The 25,157-nt window shown below is 49.0% G+C and overlaps 1 protein-coding gene across 5 annotated transcripts in view; it reads right to left on the bottom strand.

Annotated features, from left to right (window-relative positions):
* Positions 1-25,157, bottom strand: part of si:dkey-174m14.3 (uncharacterized protein LOC563117 homolog) — a 175,769-nt gene that overhangs the window by 13,268 nt on the left and 137,344 nt on the right. For all 5 annotated transcript variants that reach the window (XM_057353133.1, XM_057353132.1, XM_057353131.1 and 2 more), the window contains 2 exons: positions 702-768; positions 5-112 (listed from right to left, as the gene is read on the bottom strand). In XM_057353133.1, the coding sequence (XP_057209116.1) occupies positions 5-112; positions 702-768 (175 nt within the window). The remainder of the gene's footprint in view (positions 1-4; positions 113-701; positions 769-25,157) is intronic.

Genomic DNA, 25,157 nt, shown 5'->3' with positions numbered 1-25,157 from the left:
TTACATTATCCTCTCTCAGTTTCTCAATGGTCATCTTAGCTTCCATTAGGTGATTGTTAAGGACGATGATTTCTCTGCTGAGAGCTCGTTTCTCATCATCATGGGTCTGTGACTGGTGCGAGAAAAATCTTTTTAACAATGCCTTTACAATTCTAAGGCCCTAATACACCACTAGTGTAAATACAATATAAACATTCACACAGATCAACAGTGTGAATAACTCAGCATGTGGGCCATGTGGTTTTGAGGCCTATGATATCTTTATGGCAATCCAACTGCAATAAGCACATGTCTTTATACCACATGTTAATAAGGAAGGGGGTAGGACTGTTTATATTGTACCAATAGATTATTTAGGCAATCATTGATGCAACTGTGTGCTAAAACATCTATAGGTAATAAATTCAGAGTAAAGCAAAATTCTAATGAGGCATGGTCATACAATGTACAACGGCAGAAAGGTTCATTTTTTTCAAGCTTCACATTAACATTAACTGTGATGCATATTTGGCTTGTATAATACATTCACTGTAACATTGTCATGTAAAGGCGGACATGTTTGTAATGGGCTGTAATTAACCTCAGCTGCACCAATGGTTGTGCATTGATTTTAAAATCAACTCTCACTAAATTTTCTGCCATTGTACGCTAAACACAACAAGTAATTTGTCTAGGCAAAAAACACATTCATGTGCACTTACATTTTGGTGAATTTTGTCCTCTAAGTCCTGGTTGATCCTCTGCAGTGCTGAGTAACTGCTCTGTATTCTGTGGGAAACACATTAACAAAAAATATTTCTTCCAATCCAGCACTCACTGGACGGTCTTAAATGCTTTCTTTGTTTCCTTTTCATTTTTAATCAGTTGCTACATCTTTCACCAGCACCCTCGTTCATTACCTCTCACAATATTTTACAGTATCTTTTACAATGTCAATTTATAACATTTATTTTACAGTGAACTAAGGAGATCGACTGACTCCCACACACTTTGCATTCTCCAGGCGTGAAACAATCAATTTGTCCCAATTTGCATAGTACTGTATATTCATCAAAATTGTTTGCAGGAATTAATTACTGCATTCCAAATCACAGTATGTTTGAAAATAACCTGAATGTACCTGAATGATATATACTTTTTTGAAGTGTTCCCTTTCTACAAATGTGAGCAATGAGGACCAACCTGCCTTACATTGTAATGGTCAGCCTTACTGGTTGAGTTCAAAGGTTAAAATAGGAGCAGACTAGACTGTGAAATTTAATTATTGTAGTATTGTGTGGTCTTTTTTGGGACGCTTAACCACGGGATTTCATTGTATGAGATGTAGTATTTCTGTAAATATTCTTGGGGTACTTTCTGGTATTACAGTCATTTCTGCCATAATTACCACAGGATTGTAACCACAGAACGAGACACACCACAGTAGACTTTTACTCACTTTTAGACATGCACTGTAACAGAACCACTAAGAGAAGTCGATGGTGAATGACTTTGGTATGTTTATTGACACAACGTGTAGAGAACACAGGTATCATGAAGAATCTGAGGATGTCCTGTGCTTTACAGGAGATTGTGGACGCTGGGCTCGATAAAAGACCCGGATGACTTGGATGATTCATTGTGGGAGAATAAGGTAAGTGCTAGCAGGTAAACTGGCAGATTGAGTCCGTTCGTATTCGAGACAAGATGCTGACTGAAGGGGAGTGAGGTGCTCATATGCTGGGTGAGTGATTAGGGGCTGATGAGCAGCAGGTTAGAGTGATTAGAATTCCGTGGATGGTTCTCGTGGTGTTTGTGTGCTGAGAGAGCCTGGCGTATCCATGACACGCACATAGTCACCACCTCCAAACACCATGACACGCACATAGTCACCGCCCCCAAACAAAGGCACACAACAAAACAGCAGGATTCCTCATCAAATGTCGATTTTACTGCACATTTGGGTGATGTCACACAGCACATGTGCGGAGGATCTTCAGACGGTCTTATACAAAGAGAAAAAGCTTACTTTCACTCTCACTTTAGAAAAAGAAACTTCGATAATAAATGGTTTCTTCTCACATTCTTTGCTTCAGAATATTCCATCTTGATAGCCCATTAGGGTTGGGTCTTAACTCCTCAGGTGTGAAACAAATCAATATTCATGGACATTGAAACTCCCTCGCATATGGCCTTTCCACAGCAAAAAGTGTCTTGCAAAAGTTAAATCACTATGGCCCGGTTTGACAGACACGGCTTAGTTTAAGTCAGGACTATGCCATAATTGAATTAAGATATTAATGTCGCTTTTATAAAAATGCCTTAGAATACATTACTGGTGTGCATCTTGAGACAAAACAATGAAAATGATATATTTTAAGATATTTCTGGGCAAGTTATATTCAGTAAAGACAGGTCACACATTCCTTTTAGTCTGAGACTAGCCTTAAGCCTGTTAAACCGGGCCTATATTGTTTTATCCTAATAAGTGAGCAGAATGGTTTTTACTAGTGCTGTCAATCGATTAAAAAAATGAATCGGATTAATCACACATTTTCTGTGATTAATCACGATTAATCACACATAATAATAATATTTTAAAATATACTTTTACATTTTAATAATTTCACATTTATTCTTCAAATTGATGTAGAAATAACATATTTCTTTAACAGCGTCATTTTATGAATGAAAGAAAACATTTTGATATTAGTACTGTAACTGATGTCTCTATTAAATTGATTATTTTAACATTAATTATAGCCATTCAACAATATAATTGAGAGCTATCATGAAATATACAGAAATTGAAGGAAGTTCTCAGACACTTTACAGTCTTTAATGCTAAATTATAAATTAAATGCAGAAGAATTCTCATTAAAGCTACAAAATCACATCGATTTCTTCTTTTATTTTGTTTTTTGATTAACATTAGTGACAGGAGTCACAGCAGCACGTTTAAGAACGTGGCCCCTTTAAGAGCTGTCTCAGTACGCAGATCTGACCATCACCGCACTCCCATTTTCACAACTCTTTGCATTCATTTAAGATTTTATTTTACACTTTGAAGTCTTGCTTAAGAAAATGCTAGACAAAACGGGCTTTCTGACATAATCTTGTATGGTTTTATCCATTCAAGCACGAAAGAGAACTTAACATGGTCTGACAGATTCACCGACGCAGCCTTCAGCCCATGACTGTTTACACCAGACTGGACCTCGCGTTGCGTTTTGCCGCGTCCCACAGTTTAGATGCTGTCTATCTTCATTGAATGCGTCAAAGCAACTGTTTAAAACCACTTAAGTGGTTTAAAAGCCTGTACACCAGGGGTCTTCAACTACTTTTCTTTGACGGCCAGACTCCAAAAGTATAAATAGGATGCGGGCCAGTTTTTTTTTACCATATCCTCATTTCTTCTGTTATTTTGTATTTCTGTTATTTATTTCGTTTTGTTCCTTTTATACTGTTTTTGTTGCTGTTACTTATAGGCCATATATTAAAACATGCACACAAATGTTGCATCCGGTATTTGTGCCTTTTCATGATATTAAATTAAAAAGGAAATTGTCTTTTTAACTGTATTTTATATTCCTTAATGCATTACTTTACCCAAAAATTGCTACTAATTTACTCACCCACAGTTCTCCAGTACATCCAAGATGTGGGTAGCATTGTTTTTTCAAGAAGATATTTGGTTGAATTAATTAAAGTTAAATCAATAAAAGTAAAAAACGCAAATACATTCAACACAAAAGTAATCCCTGCCCCTTGTGACGTTAAATAAGCCTCTTATAAATCAGTCAATTGATCTGTGCAAGAAACTGAACGCTATTATCACATCTTGGGTGAATTCCAATCGCATTCATGTGCCCCACGCACTTGTAGACCAGATCCTTTGTATAGTGCGAGTTCTGGGGGGAGATGAACAGCTGTTTTTCGTAAATATAGCCATTATTCATAATGAATGCAGTAATAAAAACAACACCGTTGTCCCCTTATCTGAGACAACCGTTCACGTGGTGTACCCTTCCTACAGTTAGCCTACTTTCAAGGGCACAAAACGCGTTTTAGAACACACGACCTATCGCGTGCGCAAACTGATTGCCTGTGGCTGTGCAATGCATTGCTGATTATAACGTTGTAAATAAAATTAAGTTTCTTGGACTTACCGATCAAATCGCTTTATAAGACGTAAATCATTATGAGCCGCGGGAATTATGTAGCAGCGTTTTGGGCTTTTAAAGATGTCTCAGGAGGACGTGCATTTAAAGCACACGTTCTTAAAGTCTCTCCACTTATTTGAAATGTTAAGGCGGGCCAGGTAAAGATGATTGACGGGCCGCATTTGGCCCGCTGGCCGCCTGTTGACCAGCCCTGCTGTACACGAATAAGCGGGATTACGTAATGTGACGCTAGACAAAGAATGTCAAAACAAACGGATGCTGCGTTAATTGCGTTAAATATTTTTCACGCGTTAATTTGAAGTCATGGTACTTCATTTTTCAAAACACCTAATACTAAGAATAAAACATTTTTGAAATGTATTCTGGCTATTGTACTGTATATAGGCCTCCAGGGCACCACACAGATTTTATTAAATAATTTGGTGGGTTCTTCTCAGAACTAGTACTGGCCGCAGATAGAGTCCTTGTCGTTGGTGACTTTAACATCCATGTAGATATCGATACAGTTGCCTTAGGAATGGCTTTCAAAGACACTCTTAACTCCATGGGCATTAGTCAACATGTGTCAGGACCCACTCTCCTTCGTAATCATACTTTAGATTTAATACTGTTTTACGGTATAAATGTGGACGATGTTAAAATCCTTCAGCAGAGTGAAGACATTTTGGATCATTATCTGGTATTATGTTTGCTTCACTGGCCTACGCCTGCAAATACAACTCATTGTTACAAATATGGTAGAAAAATAACTTCAACTACCAAAGATGCGTTTCTCGATAATCTGCCCGAATTGTCTCAAATCGCTAGCATGAGAAATAACGTTGAAGATCTTGACACTACCACTGAAAATTTTAGTTCCACCTTCTTGGAAACGCTAGACATAATTGCTCCTCTGCGTTTAAAGATGATTAAAAATGGCAGTCCCACACTGTGGTATAATGAACACACTCAGGCTCTAAAGAAAGTGACTCGAAAAATGGAGAGCATCTTTAAGTAAACGTCTTGGTTACGGATGTAACCTCAGTTCCCTGATGGAGGGAATGAGACGTTGTGGCGAGCCGACAGATGGGGTTCACTCTTGAGAACCTATCAACTTCTGACTAGTTTAGAAAAGGCCAATGAAATTGGTGAATGAAATTTGCATGCCGGAATCCGCCCCCAGATATCCGGGTATAAAAGGGAGACGGCGTGCTGCATTCATTCACCTTTTGGTCTGAGGAGCCTGAGCATTCCTCGACCGCTGTGTCGGGCGGCCAGCGTTGTGGCAAGAAGGACACAACGTCTTGTTCCCTCCATCAGGGAACTGAGGTTACATCCGTAACCAAGACGTTCGCTTTCTGTCGGTCTCTCAACGTTGTGTCGAGTCGACAGATGGGGTTCCTATGGAAAACTCCAAAGTGCTGTGCCACGTCACAATCTCTAGCGGAGCGACGCTGACGGGCATGGGTGAGAGAGCGAGCGCGAAATTGTAACCGTCCAGTGGAGAGGTAGGGGGTCCCAGAGCTTTTTAGAAAAAGGTGGGAAGCCCCTGCCACTGGCCGTCACGGGTGGAGGCCTTGATTCTCTAACAGCGAGAAGCCACCCAGCACCATAAGGGCCACTGGGTAAGCATTATTCCCCCCTGGGGGAAAAACGCTACAGAGACCACTACCTACCATAGGGACGAATTAGTGGAGATACCAACATGGTCTCACCATCAGGAGAGAACTCATGGGAAAACGTGCGGACTGAAGGAGTTAACCGCAAGGTGAAGGTCCACCTAGGGAGGTCATGGGTTGCCGAAGTGGGAACCACTCATGAGGATACATCAGACGGAACCGCCCACGGGGGGGGGGGTTATCACATCTTGAGCACTAGGTCCGGTTAGAGGTGCTTAGTGATGGATGGAATGACTGTTCTTTACCCAGTGGGGAAAGAAGGGAGGCGTAGATAGCCGATGATCCCCCTAGAGGAAGGGGGAAGGGCTTTTGCAGGCGTACGCACTACCGGCTGCCGGTCCTACATGTTGCCCTACAGGACGCGGACTGACACCGGTTCCACGCATAGGTATTAGAACTTCGCAAAGGTGTTGGGCATAGCCCAACCCGCAGCTCTAAAGATGTCTGCCAGAGAGGCACCCTGAGCCAGTGCCCATGAGGAGTGTGCCTCACTCCTAAAGGGAAGGGGCGATCTTGAGATTGGTATGCCGTAGCGACGGCATCCACGATCCAGTGCGCCAGCCTCTGTTTGGAGACAGCCCTCCCCTTCTGATGACTTCCAAAACAGAGAAAGAGCTGCTCAGAGCTTCTGAAGCTCTGCGTGCGGTCCAAGAAGAGGCGCAGTGCGCATACTGGACACAACATGGATGGGGTTGGGTCTTCCTCCCCGGTGGGGAGCGCCTGCAGGTTCACCACCTGGTCTCTAGGGGGAGTGGTGGGAACTTTGGGCATGTAGCTGGGCCGGGGTCTCAGGATAACGTGAGAATCACCGGCTCGAGTTCTAGGCAATCTGTGGACACGGAGGGTGTTTGTAGGTCCCCTACCCTCTTGGAGGTGAGCGCCATCAGGAGAGCCGTCTTTATCGTGAGGTGAGAAAGAGCGGCAGCTCCGAGGGGCTCAAAAGGGGGGGCTCTTGAGTGGGGGGTGGGTCACTCAGGATCTCCTCGTCCCGTCCAGACATGGAAGTTCCAGGGATCTGCCTGGGATGCCGTAACGTGCCCCTTCCCCTGGGAAAGCAGGTCCTTCGCCAGGGGGATCGGCCAGGGGGGTGTTGTTGTCAAGAGCCTTAGCTCCGAGAACCAAGTCCGGTTGGGCCAATAGGGCGCAACTAGTACCACTTGATGCTGCTCTTCCCTGGCCTTGCACAAGACCTGTGCAATGAGGCTCACTGGGGGGAAGGTGTACTTCCGCTTACCCCGCGGCCAGCTGTGAGCTAGGGTATCCGTGCCGAGGGGTCCCTCGGTCAGGGAGTACCAAAGCGGGCAATGGGAGGAGTCCGGGGAGGCAACTGGCCGAACTGCGCCCATATGAGCTGGACTGCGCGGGGGTGGAGTCGCCACTCTCCGTGAGGCGTCAACTGACGAGAGAGCGCATCGGCTGTCTGGTTCAGGTTGCCTGGGATGTGTGTGGCTTGCAGGGAACTTGAGCGGGCGTCTGGCGAGTTAGATCGCGTAGCCGAGACAGATCGTATCCCGTAGCCACCGTGACGGTTTCATCGACTTCCCAGGGGGTGGTTCAATGGCTGGCAGTGCGGATTCCTTGCCATGGGGAAGCCCCCAGGGAGGAGATCGTCTCTGCTGACTTACCTGCCTGGCGATAATGCAGCACAATGCACTGTCGACTGAGAGTGCTGAGGGCTGCTGATTATCCTCGACATTGGGTCTCGCCGTGACACAACGTCGAGTTGCTGAGCACCGTTGTGTAGAGGGTGAGAGCAGCTGTGATAAACACCCAGAGAGAGAGGAAACTCTTAAGAGAGTGGGCTGTTGGGACGGGGCAGGAACTGTCCCGGATCGACCACCCAGTGATGGAATGGCAGGGGTCGGGCCCGATGGTATTCTCAATCTCCCTGGGGTCTTCCCACGAGGGCCGCTTCTGCTTTCGCCGCGGCTGCTCACAAGCGATGGTCTCCTCTTCGATGTCTCTTCCGGGGGGGGGGCACCTGAGTGGGGGGCGCCAGAGCCGGAGCGCGTCGAAGAGGATCAGGGCTGCTGGGAAGCAGACGGTGCACGGGACTCGGCGGCCGAGTCGCGGCGGGGGAGGATATGCTTGATATCCTCTGTCTGCTTCTTTACTCTCGAGAACTGCGGCTCGACAGTATCACCTAACAGCCCCCCCCCTTGCGAGATGGGTGCGTCGAGAAAGCGGACCTTCTCTGCGTTACTCATCTGTGCAAGTTTCGGCTAGAGGTGTCTCTCATGGACCATAAGTGTGGACATTGCCCGACCCAGGGCCCGCGCGGTCACCTTGGTCGCCCATAGAGCGAGGTCGGTGGCGGCGCGGAGTTCCTGCATAAGCGCTGGGTCGGTCTTCCATCGTGGAGCTCTCTCAATGCCTTGGCCTGGCAGGAGCCATAGCGTGGAGAGAGGAGGCAGCTTGGTCCGCCGCAATGTAAGCTCTCGACACCAGAGATGCCGAGACCCCACATGCTTTGGACGGGAGTCTAGGTACATCGACGTATCCTCTAGCTGCCTCACCCTCGAGAGAAGAGAGGGTTACAGGCCTTTTTTGACGTGAACGTCCCGGAAAGGGGGCGTTCCAGGTCTTACTAAGTTCCTCATGCACTTCCGGTAAACACGGCACTGGGGGCGGGTTTGGAGCCGCGCCCAAACCCGAGGCACCATGTAGCCAGCCGTGAGTGCTGGGAGAAGCAGTGCGGGCACTGCAACCTAAGGATCCACAACGTCTGCCCCAGCGTACTGGAAGCAGACATCGTGTGTGTCCCCCTCCTCGATGAGTGTTTTGCACCCATGAGAACAGCGGGACATGCCACGCTGGAGAAATTTGCTCTTTTATAGAAAAAAACTTGAACACTTCTGGCACTGCCGAGACGCCCAGGGGAAATCGCTGCAGGAAGAGACAGTCCACTGCACCACGTCATAAGATTCCAGCAGTAATTCGGCGTAGAGTTTGAAGTCTCGAAGTCGATCAGTGTGAAGGCTCCGAAGAACAATGAATGCATGCAGAATGTGAATGAATGCAGCACGCCGTCTCCCTTTTATACCCGGATATCCGGGGGCGGAGTCTGGCATGCAAATTTCATTCGCCAATTTCATTGGCCTTTTCCAAACTAGTCAGAAGTTGATAGGTTCTCAAGAGCAAACCCCATCTGTCGGCTCGACACAACGTCGAGAGACCGACAGAAAGGGAACTAAATTAGAGGTATTTCGTACAGCATGGAAGGATAGTATTTGAAAATACAGGAAAACCCTAAAAACTTCTAGATCCGCCTACTTTTCATCACTAATAGAAGAAAACCAGCACAACCTTAGGTTTTTATTTAACACAGTGGCTAAATTAACAAAAATAAATCGTCAGTGACTTCTGATCCTGTATATCAGCATAACAGTGATGAATTTATGAACTACTTCACAAATAACGAGGGGGGAGAGCAGAATGAAATGCTACACCCATCTATAAATCAATCTATGCTGGGGTATCTGCAGAGCTAGAGGCTGCTAGAAGACAAAGATATGAACCGGAACCGGAAATGACATCAACAGCACCGGGGAGGAAAAATCTAAGATATAGTAAAGCACCAAATGTCATGTCAGAGGCGGGTTCAGAGGAAGAAGATGAAACAACCCTGCCCCTTCTGGAGAATGAGAACATTTGCCGAGCAAAGAAACAGCAATGCATCATGACAGCAGTGAAATACCAGATGCCACCAGCAGAGGGAGGCATTCGTTGATGAGTGAAACAACATACCAACCCACCAGTAGAGACATATCAGATGACAACAACAGAGAAATACGTGATGTCGACAGCAGAGGGAGACATCTGATGACTGAGAAACAAGAAGAAGCAAGAATATTCCCATACAAGCGGGTGTCTGGCAACATCTGTTTAGAAGACATTGATGAAAAACAGACACAGCCAGCCTGGCTCAGAGAAGGAGGGAGACTGAGAAAATCAGCATCAGCAACTATCCATCCAACCAACCCATTCAGTGATGTTTTGAATAGTGACCTTCAAGCTTCACAATGCCCAATCCTGATAAAAAAACCAACAGCCACATTATGTGCCTTGGGCCAAACTGAACCTGGATGGATTAATAGCCCGTCTGCCTGACCTGGATGAAGGAGCAGGAGGATAGATGCGCGTCCTGAAGGAAGAAACGACTGGAAAACTATTGGCCCTGGGAGACATCAAAGCATTATTAGCCAAATGTGTGGGTATAAGAATACCCAACCCACATAGACCCAAAAGCACTAAAGGGAGATCAGATGGGAGAGACAGAAAATCCAGCTACCTACATACAAAGACAATTAAAAAGATGGAAGCAAGAACTGGAGAAAAATCCTGAAGAGGACCCTGTGATGGCAGCAGCATTCAAAGATGCTATTATCGACACCCTTTTACCAACAGTAAAAGCTAAGCTTGAAGATGTAGTCGGACTGAATTTTAAGCTGCATAGGGAATTCTGTGAATACGTTGTACATAGTGTAGAATAGCACAGGAAGAATGAAATGAAGTTGAGAACTCAAGAAAGGGAGCTGCAGAGGAAGTTGACACAACTACAATTCGAAGAGCTGGCTAAAAGCAAAAAGAAGACACAAGCATCGGCAAAAGACAAAAAGGAGGAACAGACAGCTGTAATGGCACCCGTAAACACTACTCCTCAAATGATGCCACTAGCCGCAATGGCGGCTCCAGCTCAGCCTGCACCAGGAAATGCTCAGCAACAACAACCTGCACCTATTTTTGTTTATGTAAAACCAGAACAGCAAAGAGGTGGACCGAGATTTCAGCCAAAAGGAAGAGGAAGAGGAAAATCAAACCCACAGTCAGGAAACTATTGGGGATTTGGCCAGAACGGAAACATAAAAAGAGACTGCCCCCGCAACCCGTGGCCACTCAACCAAGACCAACAAGGCCCACAATGGCAAAGACAACAAGGCAGAACATGGCAACAACAGCAACCTCAGCAGCCTCAACAATGGCAAAGACCACAGAACCCTGAGTGGCATAACTAAGAGCCACAACACCAGGGGCCAGTCAATCCATGGCATGGCCCAGATACAGAATACTAGGGATGCCCAGAAAATCCTATGGGGTGGGTTCAGCATCCAATGCTAACAAGGAGTGCTGATCAAGAATTTATGTTGCAGGTTGAAGTTGAAGGCAAAATGACACCATGATGGTAGACACTGGAGCAATTTATATGTGTATAAATCCAAATTATGCCTCTCACCTCCCCATGTCTGGCAAATTTACAAAGACAGTAGGATTTTCGGGAAAAACGTAGCTGATTTCAGTAACAGCTCCAGTCAGCCTAAAAGCCAAAAATAAAAAAGTAACCATACCCATTTTAGTATCAGAACATACGGCTGTAAATTTATTAGGAAGGGATGCATTGTTCAAATTGGATTTGCAAATACTCTGTTCCCCAGATGGCATTTACATTGAGAACTGTGGAGTGAAGCAAATACTAATGCAAACTCCCCAAGCCAATGTCTTCTGGATTGGACAAATAGAGGAAGATGTAGAAAAAACAATTGAAAAATGGGGAAAATTCATAGGAGAGCAGATTGATAAAGCATGGATACCCTGTTCGGAATTTCACTGTACCATGAGATATGACCCTGAAAGAAGGACAGACTAGAAAAGGAATGGTTAAAAGAAACAAAGGGACAAAAGATCTCAATGACCTCTCAACACATAATTGTAGGGCCACAAGGAGCAGCATTGCAGATTGATGAATGTGAATTCACCAAAAAATGGTTTTGTGTTCAAAACTCAGTTCCCCATGTCACGCTCTACATAAGAAAGGTAAATGAGTCAAAAGAGTTAGGACCAATGACAAAAAAAAACAAAAGACATCACATGGGAAAACACAGATAATCCATTGATATTTATGTCAACAGACAAACACTACATGAAGATTGTATGTACTACATTCCTAGAAGGAATCCCTAAGGAAGTGGAAGTTGTTGCTAAAAAGGACCCGAAAACACTCAGAAAGACAGAACTTCCAAATGCCGAGCTTTTCAAAGAAATGGAGGAACTAGTTCCTAAAAACTTATGGGCTGTACATGGCACCGATGTAGGCAGCATTCTGTCAGTCAGTCCTGTAATAATCAGAAGAAAACCAGGAGCTAAATTACCAAGAAAATATCAGTACCCATTACGACTAGAGGCCATAGAAGGCATAAAAGAAACATTAGAAGGACTGATTGCAGCAGGAGTGCTGGTCTAGACATCCAGTTACTGTATCACTCCGATACTACCTGTGGCTAAAGTGGACAAAACAAAATGGCGATCGGTGCATGATTTAAGAGCTATCAATGAGATAGTAGAAGATTACCCAGCAGAGGTTCCGAATCCGCATACCCTACTCACCAACATTCCAGCAGATGCAAAATTCTTCACTGTGATTGATCTTTGTTCAGCATTTTTCAGCATCCCACTAGCGGAAAGAAGCAGACACTTGTTTGAGTTCACCTATGAAGGACATTTTTTGGAACGGTTGCAAGATTGAACTAAGAATTTATATGAGACAATTAATTGTTGTGTATGAAGCTATATATTCACAGTAGCACAGACGAGGACCTCAAGAGAATAAGGAATCCACATGACCAATAGTTCCTGAGGTGGCTTTACCAACAATCGACTTCACAATTGTCGAGTGGACACCACCAGACTGACACATGATATGGGGAACTGCCCAAGTATGAAAGACAGTTGGCCATTGCAATTCATGATGAATGGTATACAGTAAATGGACACATTTCACAGTGAGTCAATTTGATCTGATTAATTATGTGATAAAGGGTTTGTTAAATATTGGGACGTCATGTTTCACATCAAGACTTTTTAATCAAATTTACAATAGAAAATATTTTTCTGACCTGATTTCTACACTTTCATAGACCTAGGATTTTATTTTCAACAATACATTCAGTAATTAATCCGAAGTCCAAGTTTTTTGGGGAACCGTCAGCTGAGCTCTGTGAATTTTTTTTACATTTTTGTTGATAAAGTGAGTGCTATCCGTTCTTCTTTCACCTCACAGCTCCCAGACCTGTCTTTGAATTCGCTGTCCAGTCCGGCCCAAGTGTCAAACTGTTGATTAACTCATCTTTGGGCACTGGTGTTGTTCCAAACTGCTATAAGCATGCCATTGTTCAGCCTTTGCTTGAGAAGCAAGGTTTGGATGAGAGCTGCGTTAATAATGTTCAGCCTGTACCAAGTTATCTTTTCTCTCAAATCTTTTAGAAAGTCATTCTGTCGCAATTAATCCCATTTTTAAATACACTTAATTTATTAGAAACCATTTAAAATCTGGATTCACTGCTTTCCATAGCACAGAGTCCGCTTTGTTGAGAGTGTTCAATGTAGTTCCCTTTCTGTCGGTCTCTCGACGTTGTGTTGAACCGACAGATGGGGTTCGTCCTTGAGAACCAATCGCTTCCGACTTCTCTAGAAAAGGCCAATGAAAATTGGCGAATGAAATTTGCATGCCGGACTCCGCCCCCGGATATCCGGGTATAAAAGGGAGATGGCGTGCCTCATTCATTCACCTTTTGTTCTTCGGAGCCTTCGCTCGTGATCAACAGACTTCTCTACAAGACTGCCGGCTCTACGACGTGGTGCAGCGGACGGTCCCTTCCTGCAGCGACTTCCCCTGGGCATCTCGGCGGTTCCAGAAGTGTTCAAGCTTTTTCTCTAAAAGAGCAAATTTCTCCAGCGTGGCATGTCCCGCTGTTCTCTTGGGTGCAACACACTCATCGAGGAGGGGGACGGACACGATGTCTGCTTCCAGTACGCTGGGGCAGATATTGTGGATACGTCCTGCCCGCACCGCGGGCGGCTGACGATTCAGACGTTGCGTCACGGGTGGCTGTGTTCCCGGTCCGCCGTCTTATTCCTCAATTACGTATCGGACACGGTACGTGATGATGAGGTGTCTGTTGCAGCATCGGAGGCTGACTTACTGGCATCAGACTCCGACGATTCCTTGAAGCTCCCTCCCTCGGGGGGTCGAGATCAGGAAGAAGCGGGTGTCGAAATGTCAGCCATGCTTTCCCGGGCCGCCGGCTTTGGGTGCACCGCACTGCCTCTCCCAACGCTCGCGGCTGGATACACGGTACTTCGGGCTTGAGAGCGGCTCCAAGCAGCACTCGCCCTCAGTGCCGTGTTTCCCCGGAAGTGCATGAGGAACCTAGTAAGACCTGGACGCCCCCTTCGGCGCGTACACGTCAACTAGTTCCATCACCCTTTCTTCCCTCGATGGTGGGGCAGCTAGAGGATACGTCGATGTCCCCCGGGGCTCGACCTAAACTCCCGTCCAAAGCACGTAGGCTTTTCGGCATCTGAGGTGTCGAGAGCTTACTCTGCTGCGGGCCAAGCTGTCCCCTCTCTCCATGCTATGGCCTTCCTGCAGGCCAATGCGCGGAGAGAGCTCCACGAGGGTAAGACCGACCCAGCGCTTATGCAGGAACTCCGCGGCTTCACCGACCTCGCTCTCGGGCGAACAAGGTGATCGCGCGGGCCCTGGGTCGGGCGATGTCCACACTTATGGTCCAGGAGAGACACCTCTGGCTGAACCTTGCACAGGTGAGTAACTCTGAGAAAGTCCGCTTTCTCGATGCACCCATCTCGCAAGGGGGGGCTGTTTGGTGATACTGTCGGGTTCGACAGTTAGGGAGCAGATAGAGGATATCACGTATGTCCTCCCCAGCCGCGACTCGACCGCCCTCTGGCCACCGAGATCCCGTGCACCGTCTGCTTCCCAGCAGCCCTGGTCCTCTTCGAGACATCGAAGAGGAGACCACCACCCCATCAGCAGCCGCGGCGAAAGCCAATGCGGCCCTCATGGGAAGACCCCAGGGAGTTCGAGAATACCTTTCTAAAGTTTTTCTCCCTCTCTGGGCGTTTATATCAGCCGCTCTCACCCTCTACACGACGGTGTTCGGCAACTCGACGTTGCGTCACGGCGAGACCCAATGTCGAGGATAATCAGCAGCCTAAGCACTCTCAATCGACGGTGCTTTGTGCCACATATCGTCTGGGTATTATCACAGCCGCTCTCACCCTCTACACGACGGTGTTCGGCAACTCGACATTGCGTCACGGCGAGACCCAATGTCGAGGATAATCAGCAGCCTAAGCACTCTCAATCGACGGTGCTTTGTGCCACATATCGTCTGGGTATTATCACAGCCGCTCTCACCCTCTACACGACGGTGTTCGGCAACTCGACGTTGCGTCACGGCGAGACCCAATGTCGAGGATAATCAGCAGCCTAAGCACTCTCAATCGACGGTGCTTTGTGCCACATATCGTCTGGGTATTATCACAGCCGCTCTCACCCTCTACACGACGGTGTTCGGCAACTCGACGTTGCGGCAAGACCCAATGTCGAGGATAATCAGCAGCCTAAGCACTCTCAATCGACGGTGCTTTGTGCCACATCTCCGTCTGGGTATTATCACAGCCGCTCTCACCCTCTACACGACGGTGTTCGGCAACTCGACGTTGCGTCACGGCGAGACCCAATGTCGAGGATAATCAGCAGCCTAAGCACTCTCAATCGACGGTGCTTTGTGCCACATATCGTCTGGGTATTATCACAGCCGCTCTCACCCTCTACACGACGGTGTTCGGCAACTCGACGTTGCGTCACGGCGAGACCCAATGTCGAGGATAATCAGCAGCCTAAGCACTCTCAATCGACGGTGCTTTGTGCCACATATCGTCTGGGTATTATCACAGCCGCTCTCACCCTCTACACGACGGTGTTCGGCAACTCGACGTTGCGTCACGGCGAGACCCAATGTCGAGGATAATCAGCAGCCTAAGCACTCTCAATCGACGGTGCTTTGTGCCACATATCGTCTGGGTATTATCACAGCCGCTCTCACCCTCTACACGACGGTGTTCGGCAACTCGACGTTGCGTCACGGCGAGACCCAATGTCGAGGATAATCAGCAGCCTAAGCACTCTCAATCGACGGTGCTTTGTGCCACATATCGTCTGGGTATTATCACAGCCGCTCTCACCCTCTACACGACGGTGTTCGGCAACTCGACGTTGCGGCAAGACCCAATGTCGAGGATAATCATCAGCCTAAGCACTCTCATTCGATGGTGCGTTGTGCTACATCATCGCCAGGCAGGTAAAACTGCAGAGCCGATCTCCTCTCCGGGCCCCCCCCCACGGCGAGGGATCCGCACTGCCAGCCATCGAACCACCCCCGGGAGGTCGATGAAGCAGAACGTACCCCTAGCCTCCCTGTCGGTCCCTGGGAGCCTGACAAGAGCTTCCCAAACCGTCACGGTGACTACGGGATACGGTCCGTCTCGGCTACGCGATCCAACTCCCCGGACGCCCGCCCAAGTTTCGGGGCATCCTCTTAACTCAGCTGAGGCTAGGATGTCCCGTGCTTCGGGCCGAGGTCGCCACCCCTCTGGTGAGGAAGCGATCGTGCTCGTCCCTCTAGCCGAGATGTTCAACGGGTTTTACAGCCCGTACTTCATCGTCCCCAAAAGAGCGGGGGTCGCTAGATCTGCGTACCCTGAACAGGCACCTACTCAAGCTGCCGTTCAGGATGCTCACGCAGAAGCGCATCCTGGCATCTGTCAGATGTCAAGATGGATTCATGGCAATCGACCTGAAGGACGCTTACTCTCATGTCTCTTTCTCCCTCGTCATCGCCCGTTCCTACGGTTCGCTTTCGAGGGTCAGGCATATTAGTACAGAGTCCTCCCCTTCGGTCTGTCCCTGTCCCCACGAGTCTTCACGAAGATCGTGGAAGCCGCCCTCACTCCCCTCAGGGAGAGAGGTGTGCGGGTACTAAACTATCTCGACGACTGGCTCATTTGACACACTCGTGAGATCTGTTATGTACACACAGGGACCTAGTGCTTCGGCACCTAGATCGATTGGGACCACAGGTCAACCGAAAAGGAGCAAGCTCTCCTCTGTGCAGAGCATACTCTTTTTTGGTATGGAACTCAACTCTGTCTCCATTACAGCGCGATTGCGCTCAGTCAGTGTTGTACTGCCTGGAATTTTTCAAGCAGTCAGCGGGAGGAGGCTCCTGGGTACATGGCATCCTCGACGGTGGTGATACCCCTCAGGTTGATGCACATGAGACCGCTCCAACACTGGCTACAGAGTCGAGTTCCCTGGAGAGCGTGGCACACTGGCAGCAGGCGGATGGTGATTACGCTTTTCTGCCGATGCACCCTAACCCCTTGGTCTTCAATGACCTTTTATACGGACGGGGGTCCCTCTCGGGCAGGCGAGACTCGTCAGGCAGACTCCTCCCTGCAGGGTTTGGGTGCCGTGTGCAACGGGCACGCAGTGTCAGGGCGATGGACGGGCCCCCGCCTGCGCAGGCATTCAATTGCCTAGAGTTGTTGGATGTGCTACCCGCACTGAAGGGGTTACAACCTCTTGTGCAGAACGAGCACGGGCTGGTCCGGTCGGACTGCATAACTGCCGTAGCGTTTTTTACCGCCAGGGTGGCGTTCGCTTATGGCAGCTAACACGACTCGCCCGACGCCTCCTCCTGTGGAGGCCGCAGGGCCACACATATCCCAGGTGATCTGAACCAGACAGCCGATGTGCTCTCTCGTCAGTTACGCCTCGCGGAGAGTGGCGACTCCACCCCCGCGTAGCCAGCTCATTTGGGACAGTCAGGGCAGGCTCAGGTAGACCCCTTCGCCTCCCTGGACACCACCCATTGCCGCTAAGGTACTCCCTGCCTCAGCACGGAGGCTCTAGCGCACAGCTGGCCCTGGGACAAGCGGAAGTACGTCTTTCCCCAGTGAGCCTCACTGCACAGACCCTGTGCAAGGTCGGGGAAGAGGAGCATCAAGTGTACTAGTTGCGCCAGACTGGCCCAACCGGACTTGGTTCTCGGAGCTAATGCTCTTGACGACAGCTCCCCCCTGGCCGATTCCCCTGACGAAGGACCTGCTTTCCCAGGGGAAGGGCACGTTATGGCATCACGGGCTGGACCTCTGGGACCTCCATGTCTGGCCCCTGGACGGAGCGAGAAGATCCTGAGTGGCCTAACCCCTGCAGCGGTTTAGACCACTACTCAGGCTAGGGCCCTGGCCACTAGGTGACGATTCGCCTAGTGGTGCCTCTTCTCATCCTGGTGCTCTTCTCGATAGAAGACCCGCGGAGTTGCTTGATCAAGTGGATGCGGTCCTTCCAGAGACTCGAGAATAATCTCTCCCCTTCCACACTGAACGTGTATGTAGCCGCTGATGCCGCTCATAACGACCCAGTTGCTGGTAGTCTCTAGGACAGTACAACCTGATCATTTGGTTCCTAGGGGCGCGGGAAGGACATCACCCGCGCTCTGTACCCTCTTACGACCTTGATGCGGTCCTGGAGCCCCTCGGAGATGATGCTCTTTCTCACTTCACGATGAAGACGGCTCTCGGGAGGACGCTCAAGAGGGTAGCGGACCTACAAGCATTCTCCTTGTCCACAGATTGCCTAGAACTTGGGCCCGGTTATTCTCACGCTATCCTGAGACCCCGGCCCGGCTACGTGCCCAAAGTTCCCACCACTCCCCCGAGACACAAGGTGGTGAACTTACAGGTGCTCCCCACCGGGGAGGAAGACCCAACCTCATCCGTGTTGTGTCCAGTACGCGCATTGTGCCTCTGCTTGGACCACACGCAGAGCCACAGTAGCTCTGAGCAGCTCTTTGTCTGTTTTGGAGATCAGCAGGGAGGGCTGTCTCAAACAGAGATTGACGCACTGGATCATGGGCGTCGTCGATGGCGTACCTGTCCTAGGATAGCCTACGCCCACTGGGTGAGAGCTCTCTCCACACGGAGTACAGCCTCCTCGTGGGCACTGGCTCGAGGCGCCTCTCTGGCAGACATTTGCAGAGCTGCGGGTTGGGCTACACCCATCACCTTCGCGAGGTCCTACAGCCTCCGCGTAAAACCAGTCAGCTCGAGTCTTGCGGGCATCAGGCAAGACCGGCAACTGGTAGGGTGTACGCCTGTTTGGTTTTTTCCCCCTCTCTCGAGTGGGTCAGTATACCGATTCAGCCTCCTTTCTTTCCCCACTGGGCGAAGAACAGGCACTCCTTCCATCACTAAGCAAGCACCCCCTGGGGCGGGCTGGGCAGAGCAGCCCTGCCCCTTAGGCCGGGTTCACCTGAGTTATTCGCTGCATAGCTCTAACCGGACCTAGTGCTACCAGACGTTGCAACTCCCCAGCAGGGCGGTTCCGTCTGATGTATCCTCATGCTGGTTCCCACCTTGGTAACCCATGACCTCCCCGGGTGGACCTCCACCTCGCGGTGTTCCTTCAGCCGCACTTTCTTCCCATGAGTTCTTCCCTATCGGTGAGACCATGTTGGTATCTCCACTTTTCTCCTCCCTGCGGTAGGAAGTGGTCTCTGTAGCGCATCCCCCACTTGAGGAAGTAGCGCTTACCCAGTGCCTTACGGTTCCGGGCGGCTTCTCGCTGTTAGAGAAACAAGGCCGCCGCCTGTGAGGCCGAAGGTAGGGGCCTTCCCATCTTTCAAGAAAGCTCTGGGACCCCCTACCTACCCACTGGTAGGTTACAATTTCGCAGTAGCGTTCACGGCTGACACGCCCAGGCCTGTCACCGTCGCTTCGTTGAGATTGTGACAGGGCACCGTGTTATGGCGTTTTCCATTGGAACCCCATCTGTCGGTTCGACACAACCTCGAGAGACCGACAGAAAGGGAACGTCTCGGTTACGTTTGTAACCTCGGTTCCCTGATGTCCTCTTGCCACAACACGTGCTGTCCTCTGCAGCAGTCGTGAGAGGTCTCAGGCTCCTCAGAACTAAGGTGAATGAATGAGGCACGCCGTCTCCCTTTTATACCCGGATATCCGGGGGCGGAGTCCGGCATGCAAATTTCATTCGCCAATTTTCATTGGCCTTTTCTAGAGAAGTCGGAAGCGATTGGTTCTCAAGGACGAACCCCATCTGTCGGTTCGACACAACGTCTCGTTCCCTCCATCAGGGAACCGAGGTTACAAACGTAACCGAGACGTTTTATAGACTGGGATTTGACATTGGTCGACTGCATAGCCGCATTGTCACTAAAGTTTAGCGCCGTTTACTTGACTTATTTAAAAAATAAATACGTTCTGTTTAAATAGATTTCTAAACTGTTCTGCATAGTTGTCACTCTCATTGCTACACTGTCTATTGCTGTCTGCAGCAGGCTCAGTTTTCTTAGAAATACACCAGAATATACAATTGACCCTTCGCTAAGCCACGCCCGAAAACCGACACAGGCCAATCGTGGTTTAACAACCGTAACTAGGCGCGGGAAGTCTGTCAAGCTTTTGAGCGAGGGAAACATGCCGAAGCGTTGTGCGTATGGATTGTGTAAATCGGATAGCCAGTATCCTAAAAGTTTGGACGGGGTGGTGGAATTTTTTCCCTTCCCGAAACCTAAAACCCAAGGGGAGAAATGTCGGACGTGGATCAAACAGTGTGGAAGGCCTCATTCACAACTAAATGTGGGACATTCTAAAACGCTTAACGTGAAAAACGCTTAAAGGTACAGTGCGGGATGTTTTGTATGATCTATTAACAGAAATGCAATATAACATACAAAACTGTGTCTTTAGATGTGTGTAAAAACCTTACGTAATGAAAAGTTATGTTTTTATTACCTTAGAATAAACCAGTTGTATCTACATAGGGAGCGGGCCTATCTACATGGAATTTGTTATGTTGCGCAGCCATGTTTTGTACAGTAAGCTCTAACGGACAAACAGCTCTACAGAGCGCGATTTGTATATGTTGGTCTTCGTGTGTTTTTTTAGACGCAGCTTGCGTCATCACTGAGTTGAAGACGCACAAAGTAGTAAGTCGTAGTACGGAGAGAAGGAGGAGTAGTCGTCGTCTAGCTGAAGCAATTGATTGTTCTGTCTTAGAAGTTTTGATAAAATGGAGGACCATGCGTATTGTGCACAAGAGCCGACAGAGCGTGTATCTCCGCCGTCAAAGAAGCGCAAACGTGATGCTGCCAGACGAATTAGAGACAAACGGCGGCAGAAATCCAGGATAAACATCGCTGTATCTATTACCAGATGGAAGGCACTGTTGAAAGACAAATGTTTTCAAGGCGACGCCGAAGTTGCCTGTTTTCTGCTAGACTGGGAAGATAATTCAACATTTTCAATGTTTCCACTTTTTCAATGTTTACGAAACAACTGTTTTGTTGAAACGATAACGTTAGCATTTTATACAAATGGCCATATAACCTCCGAATAATAATGTATTTCCATCCCTGTCGTACGTACTCCGGTTGTTCCTGACTTTACAAAGGGGGAGACAAACGTCTACTAACTTACACCCAACTGCCTATGTCGCTGTCAGATCAAACGCTTTGAACAGCGTTGCTATTTACGATTAGCTAATTTTAGTTACTTCACTACTCGCAGCGTGTACTAGATAGCATGCAATAAATATATCTAATTATACAATTGTTACAGTAACTTTCACAATAGAATACATGTTAATATATTGCCTTACCTTTGCAAAGAAACATCGTTGCTTGTATCACTGCTATCCGCTGTCTCAGTAGACGACATCTTATTTTACTGTTGCGGCCACCGTCGTAATTCGAAAGGGAGGAGTAAGCAAATGACTTAGAGATTCGTTGCAAAACTATAATACAACGCTAGTGGCCGCTGATTCTCAAGAACTGCGCCTTTAACATAGCTTAACGTACATAAACAGCGATCAAGGAAAACCAAATTTCTGTCAAACCTTTCTTGTATTAAACACTTCCTGCTGTCAAAAGAACGAGCTCTTGTTCCGCGGATAAAGTGAATATCACGTTAAGAGTTTTCTCCCCCATAGAAGTCCATTATAAGGAAACAGCTTAACGTGAGGCAGAACTCAATGAAGGCAAAACCAATCCTATTGGCGACACATTGCAGAAAATGAAACTTAACCATTTGTGTACCACAAACTGAGCTATTTTTTTCAGAATGCGATTGTAAAAGATTTTTAATTTCAATTAAATGATTCCTGGATAAATAAATGCTGAATAAAGTAAGTAATAAGTAAAAAACACAAGACGTAGATGGACATCAGTAGTTATATATAAGTGTAGATTAATTGTTTTTTTGAAATTATTGGTAAGTGTGAGGGTCTCGGGTCTGAGCACTTGTTTTGTTTTGTTTCTTGTCGAACACATGGTATAGCTTGACAGCTCTCCATGTGCTCGGTGTCTTTGTGACAGCCCCGCCCCCCTTGTGTCGACATTAATTACCTCATCATTGTTTCACTCCTTTCACCTGGGTTTGCTCCGGTTTTCTCTCTCCCATCCTGGTTTCTCATTCTCTCCTGTGATTCTTTTCCTTTTTAAACCCTCTTGTACCTCCGTCTTGTGTCAGATCGTCAGTGTTATTTCCGGCGATTTACCGATCGCTTTTGTCTTGGGTACCGTGTTATATCACCTCTTTTTTTGTTCAGGCTCCAGAGCTGTGTTTGCCATGTGGTGACTATTTGTCTGCCCGCAGCGTCGGACTTGCTGCATGGCTATTTCTGCCCGATCGGATGGGCGGTTCTAAGAGGGATTTCGCTCTACGGGTTCAAGTTGTAATGCACCTATCCGGTCGGACTAAAGGTCAGTTTATGGTTCTGCGTAGGACCTACGCAGAGCCGCGTACCCTGTGCGTACCCTATGCCGTAGCCTGACGCTCACCTCTCCAAAAATGTAACAACGCGTCAACTCAACGCGTCAGCCCAACCCGCAGCTCTGCAAATGTCTGCCAGAGTGGCGCCCTGAGCCAGTGCCCATGAAGAGGCCACACCCCGGGTGGAGTGTGCCCTCACTACCAACGGACAGGGGAGATTTTGGGATCGGTATGCCGTAGCGACGGCATCCACGATCCAGTGCGCCAGCCTCTGTTTGGAGACAGCCCTACCCCCTCTGCTGACCTCCAAAACAGACAAAGAGCTGCTCAGAGCTTCTGAAGCTCTGCGTGCGGTCCAAGTAGAGGCGCAGTGCGCGTACTGGACACAACATGGATGGGGTTGGGTCTTCCTCCCCAATGGGGAGCGCCTGCAAGTTCACCACCTGGTCCCGGAAGGGAGTGGTGGGAACCTTGGGCACGTAGCCGGGCCGTGGTCTCAGGATCACGTGAGAGTCTCCAGGCCCGAATTCTAGGCAGTCCGTGGACACAGAGAATGCTTGCAGGTCCCCCAACCTCTTGATGGAGGTGAGTGCCACCAGGATGGCCGTCTTTATCGTAAGATGAGAAAGAGCAGCTTCTTCCAGGGCCTCGAAGGGGGACCTCTGGAGTCCCCCCAGGACCACTTCCAGGTCCCAAGAGGGTACGGAGCGCGGGCGAGGTGGATTCAACCTTCTCGCACCCCTAAGGAACCTTATGACCAGGTCGTGCTGTCCTAGAGACTTTCCAGCCACTGGATCGTGATGTGCGGCTATAGCAGCAACATACACTTTTTCAGTGTGGAGGGGGAGAGGTTCCTCTCAAGTCTCTCCTGTAGGAAGAACAGCACGTGTCTGATCGAGCGTCTCTGTGGGTCTTCTCCGCGAGAAGAACACCAGGACGAGAAGAGGTGCCACTTCAAGGCGTACAGCTGCCTAGTGGCAGTGGCCCTAGCCTGGGTGATGGTCTCCACCACAGCCGGGGGTAGCCCACTCAGGGTTTCCTCATCCCATCCAGAGACCAGACTTGGAGGTTCCAGAGGTCTGGCCTGGGATGCCAAAATGTGCCCTTCCCCTGTGACAGAAGGTCCTCTGTCAGGGGAATCGGCCAGGGGGAGTTTTTGTCAGAAGCACTAGCTCTGAGAACCAAGTCCGGTTGGGCCAGTAAGGGTAAACTAGTACCACTTGATGCTCCTCTTCCCTGACCTTGCACAGGGTCTGTGCAAAGAGGCTCACTGGGGGGAAGGCGTATTTCCGCTTGTCCCGCAGCCAGCTGTGCGCAAGGGCATCCGTGCCGAGGGGTGCCTCGGAAAGGGAGTACCAAAGTGGACAATGGGTGGAGTCCGGGGAGGCAAACAGGTCCACCTGTGCCTGGCCGAACTGCTCCCAAATGAGCTGGACTGCGCGGGAATGGAGTCGCCACTCTCCACGAGACGTCGACTGACGAGAGAGCGCATCAGCTGTCTGGTTCAGGACGCCTGGGATGTGTGTGGCTCGCAGGGAGCTGATCACCTGCTGACTCCAAAGGAGGAGGCGCCGGGCGAGTCGTGTTAGCTGCCGTGAGCGAACGCCACCCTGATGATTGATATACTGTATGCCACGGCAGCTGTGTTGTCCGCCTGGACCAGCACGTGCTTGTCCTGCACGAGAGGTTGTAGCCTCCACGAGAGGTTGTAGCCTCCTTACTGCAAGTAGCACAGCCAACAACTCCAGGCAGTTGATATGCCAACGCAGGCTGGGGCCCGTCCACCCCCTGACACTGCGTGCCCATTGCACACGGCACCCCAACCCTGCAGGGAGGCATCCATCGTTACTACGACGTGCCTTGACACCTGCCCTAGGGGGACTCCTGTCCGCAAGAAGGTCATGGATGACCAGGGGATCAGGGTGCATCGGCAGAAAGGAGTGATAACCATACGCCTGCTGCCGGTGTGCCACACTCTCCATGGAACCAGACTCTGTAGCCAGTGTTGGAGCGGTCGCATATGCATCAACCCAAGGGGGACCACCCCCGCCGAGGATGCAATGTATCCCAGGAGCCTGAGCCCTGAGAACCTAGAGGCAGTTCAACACTGACTGGGCGCACTCTGTAGTCAGTCGTGCTGTCATGGAGACCGAGTCGAGTTCCATACCGAGAAAGAGGATGCTCTGCACGGGGGAGAGCTTGCTCTTTTCCCAGTTGACCTGTAGCCCCAACCGATCTAGGTGCAGGAGCACCAGGTCCCTGTGTGTACACAACAGATCTCGCGAGTGTGCGAAGACTAGCCAGTCGTCGAGATAGTTCAGTACCCACACACCTCCTTCCCTGAGGGAAGACACGTGGAGACAGAGACAGACCGAAGGGGAGGACCCTGTACTGGTATGCCTGCCCCTCGAAAGCAAACCGCAGAAACGGCCAATGTCGAGGGAGGATAGAGACATGAAAGTACGCGTCCTTCAGGTCGATTGCCATGAACCAATCCTGACGCCTGACAGACTTCAGGATGCGCTTCTGGCTGATCATCCTGAACGGCAGCTTGTGGAGGTGCTTGTTCAGGGCATGCAGATCTAGGATGGGGTGCAGCCCCCCACCTTTCTTTGGGACAATGAAGTACGGGCTGTAAAACCCATTGAACATCTCGGCTGGTAGGACGGGCTCAATCGCTCCC

The sequence above is a fragment of the Triplophysa rosa genome, linkage group LG15 (genome assembly GCF_024868665.1).
Source record: "Triplophysa rosa linkage group LG15, Trosa_1v2, whole genome shotgun sequence".
Taxonomy (NCBI): domain Eukaryota; kingdom Metazoa; phylum Chordata; class Actinopteri; order Cypriniformes; family Nemacheilidae; genus Triplophysa; species Triplophysa rosa.
The sequence above is the reverse complement of the archived record's forward strand: the minus strand, read 5'-3'. Positions and strand labels throughout refer to the sequence as shown.